We start from the raw sequence: 12163 nt of genomic DNA, 5'->3' as shown, positions 1-12163 counted from the left end.
ATAATAACCTTCAGTTAAATGCCTGAAATTATTATACGATTGCGGTTTGTGGCCAACTTTGGGTCATTTCAGCTGTCAGTAGTCCTAATGGTGATTTAACAGGTCACAAATTCTGTTCTATTTTCAAACTTGAAAGGCCAGACAGGAAGTTGTGTTCTGTTATGTAGATGTATGTAAATATACGATCTGATATTTTTGGAGCAAAAACAGCTTTGCATGAAATTCAAATAAAAATTAATTATTCACTTCAACTTTTGCAGGTCAGTTTTAATTTCAGTGCAGCATAAAGTCAACACACAGTGAGATATAATGATAAATAAAAGTGGCTGCATTAAGCCCTACACTACATTTGTCAGTTCATCAGTCACTTGGTATGAATGTCAGTGATTTAACATCTTGTACAGCTTTGAAATATTTAACAGTACTCTTCATTTCATATCCTCAACCCAAATTGTCTGTTTGCCATTATTATGCATTTATTTATCCAGCTCACTGACACAAATGGCTTGATGAAGTTTATTGTTCTTTTTCAGCAGTTATCCATGCACCACATCTACAATGATATATTCCACCAAGCTGCAGTGTCACAGAGTTAAGTAATATTAGGATAAACATTATGTCCTTTATTTTTACTTCATATACAAGGGGACCCTGGAGACCCTCTTACGATGAGCTTCAGCAGAATCTGGAGGAATAATGAGCTAACATGGAGAGAGGGATGCCAGCAGGAGAGTGAAAACATAAAATGAAGGTTGCAGCAGTGACGGGGAAACAGTTTTTCCCCTCAGTGTGGCACCTTGGAGGAGCAGGAGAGCTGCGTTTCCACAACAAGAAGGTTTTTAAAGAGCTCTCTTTGCACCTGGATTCAAATTTGATTCATTTCAATCTGTTCTTACATCCCCAAAAGTCCCTGTGACTCAGTTCATACTGTCAGTCATAGTTGCATTAACCTGCAGGGGCAAAAATGTGCTGTGGGCCCCTGCTGAGACTCCACACCAACACCACTACCACCAGCTAACTTGTCACCTTAAAATTAACAAGTTAAACAGATTTATATAAGAATATACATTAATTGAGCACAATATAACTGTAAATAAAGGTGTTGTCATTGGACACTGAGGTCATGTTCTCAGTCTTATTTCTAAAAAATTGGAAGGTTTATAATGACATGACAGAGAATACATTAAAGATAAGTTGTAGTTTGTGTTTTCTAAGGCTGATTCAAATATTTTTTGACTGTTTTGATGGAGATCAATCACATAAACTATATAAGAAATTAATGAAATGCAGATTTATTTTTTTTTTACTAAAATGATATATCTTGCACCAGACCATATTGTAATTGAACAGCTGTATAAATAGAAATAAAATGTGATTTTCCAATCTGTGTTACATCCACACATTTTGTGGAGGGTTTTATAAGCAGATTCTAATATTCTTCTATGATTTTAAGGCAAACAAATTACATTTGAAAAACTAAAATAATGTAAGATTCTCCACCACAGTATTATACCTGGTACTGAATCATAATGTGAGGAGATAAAAAGGAGAAAAAATACATAAAACAGAATATTTAAATAGATGAAATAGACTGTGATTTTCCTTACATACTCATAAGTTTGGTTGGTGGCTGGTCAAATAAACAGATAACATACATCAATTAATTAGTATTCTTAACCAGAATGACATGCCTGATACCAGGCCGTAATGGTGGGAGATGGAATCTACAAAAATAATATAACTGAACAAACAGAACATGATTTTCCTTAAATACTATTGAATAAATACAGTGAGTCTGGTTGGTGATTTTTTTTAGGTGGGTGGGGCTCTGCTAGGGGAGTTTGGATCTATTACCTCAGTTTTTCTGTGGTGTAGTGGCATGCTTTGCCCTGCTGGTAATCCAATGTTGCTTTCACATAATTGCCATTTTCCCCTCACTTCCTTGTGATCTGTCTGATCAGGTGCAGCTTAAAATCAAACACAGACTTGCTCAGGGGATATTTTTTGTTCTTGTTTCTGTACTTCCAGGGTCTTTCTGTCGAAAAGGGCCTTTAAACAACAAAAGTGCACATGCTGGATGAAAAAGCCTGAGGGCGAAGCACAGTGGAAGGGTTGTTTTGACTGCACAGAGGTTTAAGGCCTCAGAGGTGATGAGCTGCGAGGTGGTGACCGCTGTCTAACCCCAGACTCTGTTCTGAATTGGTGAGGTATATTTTAGTTGGGGGGAATGAGCTGAGGTGGAGATACCAGCATCGTTAGAGCAGTGAAACACATAACTACTGTAAGTGCACACTATAAATTGCAGCTAGCGTGGTTACAGTCAGTGCCAGACAAATACACAACACACTGTGTGAATATTTTCCCAACCTGCAGATAAAAATACAGGACATTTGACATCATTTTTTAGTTTCCCTCCAAGGTTTTCTTCATGTCCTCTCTGTGGGTCGTCCACAAAATGTCCAGCAATCAAGTGACAAGCAGCAGAAAAATCAAAGCGACAGGCTAAGTGTTATGGGTCAGCAGTGGGGTTATAATATCAGTCATTGATGGGGTTTTTTTTCTCCAGCGTCAGGGTGACAGGAAATCTACAGCAGTCTGGGTTTTTTATAGAAGTAGGAGTCGCTGTCAGCAGAAGAGATAAACACACAGGAACCATCAGAAACACTGACAGACAGAGAGAAGCTCCCACACACTGTTCAAGTACAGCTACAACCATTAACAGCTCAACTAGCTAGTCCTCACTGAAGATGCTACACAGGATTCACACAATAGTGTCTGTTTTTACAGCTTCCCCTCCAGATTAACTGCTACAGAGACGCTCCCTGACTCCTCCACCCAGTCGGATCTATTTACAAAGTTTTACAAAAGCAGGGATGAGATATTAAAGCAGGTGATAACTCGAGTGATATTTTGTGGCAGTGCATCTAGGCAATACTGGCTCCCACAGGTACAGAAGTAAAAAAAAAAAAGTCATGAAAAGATTAAGTGCAATGTCAGGGAACTTTGTGAGATAATTAAAGGCAAAAAATATGTAAATGAAAAGTAAAGTGTGCAGATTCCGGCTGCCACTGAGCTTGAATCCTCAGCTCATGCCTTTACAGTAAGTTTTATAACATGAACAAAATTTTTGTTGTCAGTAACTGTTACCAACATGTTTTTGGGTAATACAATTTCATCTACGTCACATAAGGCGTTACCACCTGAAATTAAGTGTTTGTTGTTTAATTTTTTTTATTCATCCACACCGTGCCGACTCTGCCAGTGTGTCACCAGTAAAAATATCCCCGAAAGGTTTTTGTGTCTTGTCATGCCATGACAGGTGACATTAGGCAATAGAAGGGTGCCAGTGACCAGCACATCTGGGTGATGCTGTCCCATGTGTTCACATATCTGTAACGTCTACTAAGTATCCCGTTCTGGTCTGCATCTAAAGGCTGCTTGAAAGCAGCAGGGATAAGAAGACAGGCTCTGTTATTTTTCCTCATCCAAGTGATCAACACATCTGGGTGATGCCGTCAGTTGTCCTTTAGCATGTTGGATGTTTTTCCATTCACATCCTGGAGCCATGCTGACGCACCGTCCCGTTCAGCTCTCTCCAGTGCTGTTGTAGCTGACCAACACATCGGGAACGGGCAGGTGTGTCTTCCAGCTCCGGTGTATTAATTTTTGGTCATCATAGTGACTGAGTCGCAAGGCAATCTGGTTGCTGTGCTAACCTCAGTACTTGTTTATTGTGTTTCATATAATAGGCCCACAAAAAAGTATCCCCATCTCATAATTTATCAGACTTTGATCTGCTGCCTGCCCCTCCCTGTGTTAATATAAGAGGATGATTTTAATAAACGTGATTTTGATTAATTTTAACTTTTTGTTTATGTAAAGGTGATTTTAATTTTTTTTTTTTTTTAAAAAAAAGGTAACCACTGCATGTGATTGCATGAATGGGCCAGACCTGCGCGCTGGAGAAGAGCCTTCATTTGGCTGTATAATATCACCTACTGGCTTTGTACATTAATGACCCGCAATACAGTTGAGCTTTCTTTGCTTTTATCTGCTGCTGTTAAACAACATGACCGCCTTCCATTTTATAATGCCCAGTCCTTTAGTGAACGTAACGCAAAAGTAGTGTTATAAGTAACGCATTATTTTTCAGAAAAAGAGACATCGTAATGTAACTAATTATTTTCAAATGAAGGTAACTAATAATATGTATTGTATTACATTTTGAAAGTAACTTTCCCAACACTGCTGTAGTTTCCTTAGTTTACAGTCGTTTCACTTCCCTAAACTTTTTCATGACATGCAACAATGCTGATCCCACTTCCTAATCTGTCACATAACCATGTCATTAACATACTTCACATTATCTGCATGATTTTGTCAAACTGTGTTCTGTTTGTGAGAGTCAAAATTGCCCATGTGCACTGCCTCAAAAGTAGCTTTACTGTTATACAGATGTGAAATTAGTTGTTCAGCATTTGTTCCTTGTGGAGATGATTGTTGTTGTTGTTGCAGACAGAGGTGACGGTTTCTTGGTCTGTTCCTCCTGTTTCTACCAGCTCCTGAGAAGGTCCTGAGAGAGAAACAAGACAAATTGGAAAACTGTTCAAACCTACCTTCAATTAATCTGTGATTTTAATCTTGTTTAATCTTTAATCTCACTGAAACACATCGCATAAGCGTATTTATGCCCTACTCAGCAGAGTGACTTAGAAAACTGTGGACATACAGCACCCCAGATTTTCCTGGGAAACTCCTGTTTGTCATTGCCCTCTCGTGGCTTCCTCCTGGGGTCAATTCTCCCATATTTCTCCTGATTAATGACAAATTTTCACAGCTTTTTTTCTTTCTGTCATCACAACCGGTTTCTGGTACTGTACAGTGTGTATAAGCCCTATGACTGTAAATGTCTATTGTGTCCACCAAGACAACATATACCTACACCCGGTATGCACGCCATACAGAAGAGAGCTGCTCATGTCTTGTTCTCAGTGGGTGAGAAGAGAACAACACTCATGCAAATTTCAGATGTCCTGGAAAGAAGAATTTTTGTTTCTTTTGGAAAGTTTTAAAGGAAAGAGGCATGCATTTTGTAAAAACTGCTACATTTATTTATTTATTTATTTATTTTATTAGTTTATGCCAGAGATTCGTACAAGTTCTTTCCTGAGAATTAAAAGTATGATTAAAAATATTTACCATAAAAATGCTGTTGCAGTGTACTTATTATTTCGTTATTTTCATTCTTTAAAAGTCAACAGAATACAGGAAACTCAAATGTTAAATGTGAAATCTAAATCCAAACGATTTTGTGGGCTTTAGTGGCAGCTAGTGATGATGAATATTGCAGACTGCAACCAGCTGAAACTTCTGGTTAGAATTCCTTCATTGTTCATTGTTCAAGAGGTTGTTACCAGGAGCTGAATTATCCACAGAGGTCTCTTTCTCTCCAAGACAAACAGACCAGGTGATAAAAACCAGTAAAAACACTGAATAAAGTAGTTTAATGAGTGTTTCTCCCAAGCTGTTCCACTAGCACCTGCTTATGTGTGCTACCTTTTTTTCTCTGATAATTTCTGATCCAGACGTTCTGGAGGTTATTACTGGGAGCTGAATTATCCGCAGAGGTGTCTTCCTTTCCAAAACAAACCATCGACCCAATGATATAAACTGGTAAAAACACTGAATAAAGCAGTTTCATGTTACGAATCAGTTTTTTTCGGAAGCTCTTACCACATAGGGTCTGTGAACTACAGTGGCCAAACCGAAAACACGATTCTTATTTTCAGGAAGACATACTTATCATATTGTATTCCATTTTCTTTCAAAATATAAATTGCTATATCGAAATGTTAAATCTAAACCGAAATGATTTTAAAACTAAAGTGATTTAGATTTTTAGATACTGAGATAGCCTGACTTTTAACTCCAAAACACTGGATCCTACATTTCCCATGATGCAACGTGATAGCATCTTTCATAAGACCCTTCTTGCCTGGTAATCCCGCTGGTCTTTAATCCCCAGTGCCCCCAGTTTGTAATGTAGATTTTCTGTCAAAAAGTAAAGCTCCTTCAGAGACACTGACAGCATTATAACACTGTTGTTACAGGCTAAACAGCACTAACCATGATGAGTAAACAGATTTCTACAGGTAAAAGACATAGAGGTTCTCTACCTGGCTACTGAACGTCCAGTTTGCTTGGGCCAACACTGTGGATGAGCTGGGAGGATTCAGAGGCGGCGCTGTAGGCTTGAATCAACAAGTTCTTGTTGAGGTCTCCGACTCCACTGCCAGCCTGCAGTCTGGGGTAGGGGGGCGTTTCTGCGCCCTGTCGCTGTCCTCGCTGGGCATCAAGGTCCATCACATGCTCTTCAGTGAGAGGGGAAAACTCATGAGCGCTTGGCTGCTCGTCCCTGGACACTGGACTGATGGAGACAGATGGAGAACTTAAAGACACGATGATGACAGAGAAGGAATATTTTATTAAAAAAAACCACACCTTAAGTCATTTAATACATATTTTAAGGTTTTGTTATGAGGAACAAAATGACATCTGGATGAAAGCACTCTTCATATTTGTGTACTTTATGTATAAATGTTAAAATTGAATCTGGCATCGTTCCCTGACAATATATAAATCTCTCTCCTTACGCCACCATCACCCAATACAACTTTAGGCTGTTTGAATGAGCAGCATTCAAAACTTTTCAGACAGTGCAAAATGTACAAGCAGTGAGAAAAAAACCTACAACTTACCTTCAAAAACATGCTGAGTTAATGCTAAAATTAATGCTTGATTTTAAAGTGAATGACATAAAGCATGAAGTTCCTCAGAACACAGCCAGGGGTGTCTGAAAACACCTCTGGACACTTACAACAGTCTGAGAAAGACAAAGAAGTCTTACCTGACGTCCATGGATTGGACTCCATCAGACAGCTCATCTACACAGCTCTTATTCTCCAGGGGTCCAAGCATGATGACAGGGGCTTCAGCTGGAGTCGGGGTGTCCTCCTCCAAAGGGATTGCAACTTCTGGCCTCATGTCAGACGCTGTCAACAGGGGAAACTGATTGGTGAATATCATAATAGAGGTGCTGTAGTCCTGATTCAGGAACCTCTAACACCAGCGTATCTAAACACAGCACGACTTCTAACATCCAGTCTATATTTTTTGTTGTTTGATAGAACAAGAAAGTCTCCCCAGAGGAGATAAGACAAGCCTTTACTGATCCTCAGAGATAAATGAAATAAAAATCAGAAAAGAAATAAAAACAATAACTATACAAGAGCAATTTAAGTAAAAGAAATTACAAGGCAAGGGTGATAGTGGTGCAGCAGCAAGAAATAATATCTGTAAACTGTGCGCCCAAGAATAATTATATATAATAATAAGGGACTATGTGATGGATACTTTGGGACATAATCTTATCTTACTATATAATGACGAAAACTCTGTCTGTCTGTCTGTGTGTGTTCCACGTTTTTCTCCTCACTGACTTGGTCAATCCATGTGAAATTTGGCACAGTGGTAGAGGGTCATGGGAGAATGAATGAAGCAATATTACATCAATTGGCCAAAGGGGGGCGCTATAGCAACTGATTGAAATGTCAAACTTTGAATGGGCATATCTCATGCCCCGTATGTCGTAGAGATATGAAACTTTGCACAGAGATGCCTCTCCTCATGAGGAACACATCTGCCTCAAGAACCCATAACTTCCGCTTATATAGATTTTCCACCATTTTGAATTTTTCGAAAAACACTTCAAATGGATCTCTTCCTAGGAAGTTTGAGCGATCTGCATGAAACTGGGTGAACATAATCTAGGGACCAATATCTAAAGTTCCCTCTTGGCAAAAGTTGGAAAACTTACTAAAACTGAGCTTCTATAAGGCAATGAATATTGCGGAGGGCGTGGCTCATCACATAAAGGTGTATAACATCTCAAGGGTTTCACCGATCACCACGCAACTTTGTAGGCATATGACCACACATAATCTGAGGGGACTCCTCTATTATTGACCTCATCAAACAAAATGGGGGCGCTAGAGAGCTCATTTCTTATCTAGGCTTAACCGCCATATGGATTTTTACTAAACTTGGTAGATATGTAGAACAGGACGCCTCAAGGTGACTGGAGAAATTTAACTCTAATTGGCAACTGGGTGGCGCTATAACAACAGAAAAATGCTTCAAAATGGCTAAAATGCGACCGATTGCTGTGGCTCCCCCTGTGGACCAATGTTGGGGTTGTTGTTTTCTAATGTTTGGTATGACTAAGTCATGGTATGTTATGCTGTACTCAATGGGTATGGACTAGTAGAAATATAATAAAGGATATAACATAATAAGACAACATACAGGGTTCCTACAGCCTCACGTAAGTTAGATTTACAGATTTTTAAGACTTTTAATGCAGTTTTACAATAACGAAAATAAAGCATCAACCAACAACTGCATGTAGAGTTCTATTGCCTTGATTCCCATTGTGAGTGTGAATTTTATTTTCTTTTGCACATAATACATGGAGCCGCGTATGCATTGTCTTGTGACAGTTTCAGCCAAATCTTGGTTAAATAGCCAATTTTCCTTGAATTTGCACTTTCCTGTGTCATCCAGGATACAGAGACAGCTAGTGAGCAGACAGTGGATCCTCTGCTCTGAGCATCCTGGCCAGAAACAAAATATGAGTGTTGTTGTTAACACTATCCTGATTTGTGTGACATACATGTGAGAGGCATTCAGAAATTCATTCATTCATTCATCTTCTAACCGCTTCATCCTCTTGAGGGTCGCGGGGGGGCTGGAGCCTATCCCAGCTGACATAGGGCGAGAGGCAGGGTACACCCTGGACAGGTCGCCAGACTATCGCAGGGCTGACACATAGAGACAGACAACCATTCACACTCACATTCACACCTACAGACAATTCAGAGTTATCAATTAACCTAGTCCCCAGTCTGCATGTCTTTGGACTGTGGGAGGAAGCCGGGCTCTGGAGAGAACCCACGCTGACACGGGGAGAACATGCAAACTCTGCACAGAAGGCCTCCCACACCCGGGATCGAACCGGCAACCCTCTTGCTGTGAGGCGAGGGTACTAACCACCACACCACTGTGCCGCCCGCATTCATAAATCATTAAAGAAAAACAGATGTTGCCAATTATTTTTGAAATTTTGCAATCCAACATTAGAAAAAAACTGTTGATAAAATCCATACTTCCTATGACTGAGCATTTGTTAGACTTTTGAAGGATTGATTTCAGACATTTTAATACCAATTGAGGCCTGATTTTTAGATTAATGAATCAAATGCCTTTTAAGATTTTTAAGGGTCTGCACGAACCCTGGTAACCAAATCTAACTATGTATATTAACATAAGATATAGGGTTAAGCTGAATACTCAGATATAATGAGTATCTAGAATAAACAATGTACTTTTTACAAATAATTTTACTCGTGATAAAGGAAAATCCTCTGTGTTCAATCTCTTACTCTTGTGATCAATAAATAATCTGAGGCTCAAACTTGAGGATGTTCTGTAAATAGTTTTCAAGTAAATGTTAAATACAGCAACTTCTGATCAACCCATATCAATTTCAGGCCTAAAATAACAACTTCCGGTTACGTCCCACACGTTTGCTTTAAGTCCCACCCACCTCTGGTTTAAACTCCACCCATTCCGAGCACTGATACGAATACAGATATGTTAGTCGGTTGAAAAGATACATACAATGGTGTACTCGCTCATCCCCAAAAATATAGTTTAATATAGTATGGTCTTTAGAATGTAACATAAAGTGAAATGTAGTAATATTGTAACATATTTAGTATAGTACAGAATTATAACATGGGATATAAAATGTGACACAACATAGTGTGAGTATAGTATAGTATTATATGTATAGTAAATAACATCAAACATCACAAAATATGTAAGTAATTCTTTAAAAAAACAATCCAGTCTGTCTTTGTTTGTTGCTAAAGGCTCATAGCAGTCATGGAGCTTTGAAAGTCAGTCATCATTTAATAAATGAATTGATCTAAAAGTTCAAGGTCATTTTTCAAGTTAAAACACTAAACAGTCGCTGGTTACTGACTAATCATTGCTCTATATCAGGCACATCCAAAGTCAGGCCATAGTTGGCCCCCGTTCATCTTTAATAATATACTACATGTGGCCTACTACATTATACAGTTGACTTTGCATTTTTGCTGTTCACTTCAGATGGCGGGACTATCACACGCAGGCAGAGCTGATGTGTTTTCATGGACAGATGGTAAACAAGCAAGCAAACTGTTACCTAGCAGCAGACGTTTCCTGCTAGGTAGGCCACAGCAAAAAGCATAAAGTCTACTTCCATATCTCATGGTTTTTTTTGTTGTTGTTTTTTTTAATAACCCATATGGTGCACTGGCCCCTTGGTATTTTAACATGATCTAATCTGGCCCCCATCCAAAAAAGTGTGAACAGCCCTGCTCTATATCATTGTAAACAAATATATGTCTTTTTTAAAACTGTACTAAAGAAAATAAAAAACCCTGACACTTAATAATGAATAATCTGACTGGTTATCTGGTAGAAATATAAAGCCTGTTAAAACACTTGGAATATAGCTTATGTGCAGTAAATGCTGTGTTTCACTTGTAATTGGCTGCTTGTTGATCACAGATTCAATAATGTGACAATCGGACGAGTAAACAACCCTTTATTTTCAAGACATTTCTTTCTAGATAACTTATCTTGCAGGTTTTGTAACTCAGTGTGTAATACTGATGAAATGAGTGTGTTTCACTTCCTCTGAAACCACCTGTGGCGATAAAACAGCAGTAATGTAAAGCCACGTTGGTCAGAGAGTTCAAGAAATGCTGCAGTTTACTTGGTGATGGTGTTACTGCTTTTTAACCTTCAGGAGGCGCTGTTCCTCTGCCTGTCTGACACTGCTGAGTCACACTGCAGCTGAGACTCATCTCATTCAATTATACAGAAAACTAATTATGTTGGAGGAACAAGATTGAAAAGTTTTGTGAGAATATTTCATATGCGAGTAAAAAAAAAATCACAAAAAAACAGCTGAGTAATAATTCGTGGAGTTAGTAATAGAACAAAAGAAATAAAAATAAATCACACTGTCATGTTGCAGGAAATGAAGTCCTTGGGGAGAATATGAACTGAGGGTGTGTTGAAGGAGAGTGGTGTATTTAACATTTACCTGCAGCACCAGGCAGATGCTCCACTTCACTCTTCCGTGTTCTCTTCATGATCTCCTCAATCCTCTGTGAATACGGATCCAAGAAACAAATGGTGAAATACATTTTGTTTTTATTCTTTATTTTTAATTGTATCAGTGTTTTATGTGTCAGTAACACCACATGAAAAATGCCTTCTGATGTGAAATCTGAAATATATGAAACAGATTGATTTGAGAAGATTTCTGATACCTTCTTCCTTTGCAGTCTCTCCTGCTCCTCCTGGATGTGCAGCAGCTCTCTCTCCTGCCTCTTCCTCTCTGCCTCCTTCTGGGCTCGCAGGTAGGCCTCCTCCCTCTGAAAAACATCACATCAGTCACATTTTCTGTCTATACTTCACTCTGTCGATAAAAGTAGAGTTGTAGTTGCACATACCATCTTTAATTAAAAGATGCAATCAAGAAAAAGCTGAATCTGTCCTTGACTCAACCTTAATAATAAAAATAAGATATGTATCTTCATGTTTTGCTAAGTGGCTCAATGATCTGGTATGAAAATGTACAACTTAATTCATATTTTTATTTAATATTTTTTACTTAGACTATATGCCCAAATTTGTTTTTGTGGCACTTGCTTTGTTACCTGTTCTCTATTTTACTATGTTGTCTTGTATTGCATTAAGTTATTTATCTACTGTGACTTCTGTAATGGTGTTCGGATTTTGGAATGCATATTTAGTAAAATATATTGATATGCTTCAGATATGACATACTAAAAATAATAGACATCAACAAAAAATATAATAGAGGTCAAGAAGGGACACTGGAAAATGATAATTATGTAACATTTTGTTTTCATCCAGTTTATATTCATTATAAACATGTGCTGTGGCCTTTTTAAGATTTCAATTTGTTCTTTCTTTTCTTTTTTAACTTTTTCTTGATTTATTTTATGCTATTTTACATTAT

The 12163-nt window shown here is 38.3% G+C and overlaps 1 protein-coding gene across 5 annotated transcripts in view; it reads right to left on the bottom strand.

The window, feature by feature from the left end:
- Positions 1-1239: 1239 nt before the first annotated feature.
- The window catches only part of LOC125882234 (ensconsin-like), a 42836-nt gene continuing 31912 nt past the window's right edge, over positions 1240-12163 (bottom strand). For 4 of the 5 annotated variants that reach the window (XM_049565991.1, XM_049565993.1, XM_049565994.1 and 1 more), the window contains 5 exons: positions 11448-11552; positions 11219-11282; positions 6908-7052; positions 6177-6448; positions 1240-4573 (listed from right to left, as the gene is read on the bottom strand). In XM_049565991.1, coding sequence (XP_049421948.1) covers positions 6181-6448; positions 6908-7052; positions 11219-11282; positions 11448-11552 — 582 coding nt within the window. In that variant the 3' untranslated portion in view covers positions 1240-4573; positions 6177-6180. The remainder of the gene's footprint in view (positions 4574-6176; positions 6449-6907; positions 7053-11218; positions 11283-11447; positions 11553-12163) is intronic. The other variant, XM_049565992.1, reaches the window with a different exon arrangement.

The sequence above is a fragment of the Epinephelus fuscoguttatus genome, linkage group LG21 (genome assembly GCF_011397635.1).
Source record: "Epinephelus fuscoguttatus linkage group LG21, E.fuscoguttatus.final_Chr_v1".
Classification (NCBI taxonomy): domain Eukaryota; kingdom Metazoa; phylum Chordata; class Actinopteri; order Perciformes; family Serranidae; genus Epinephelus; species Epinephelus fuscoguttatus.
Note: the sequence above shows the minus strand (reverse complement) of the source record. Positions and strands in the feature narration are given on the sequence as shown.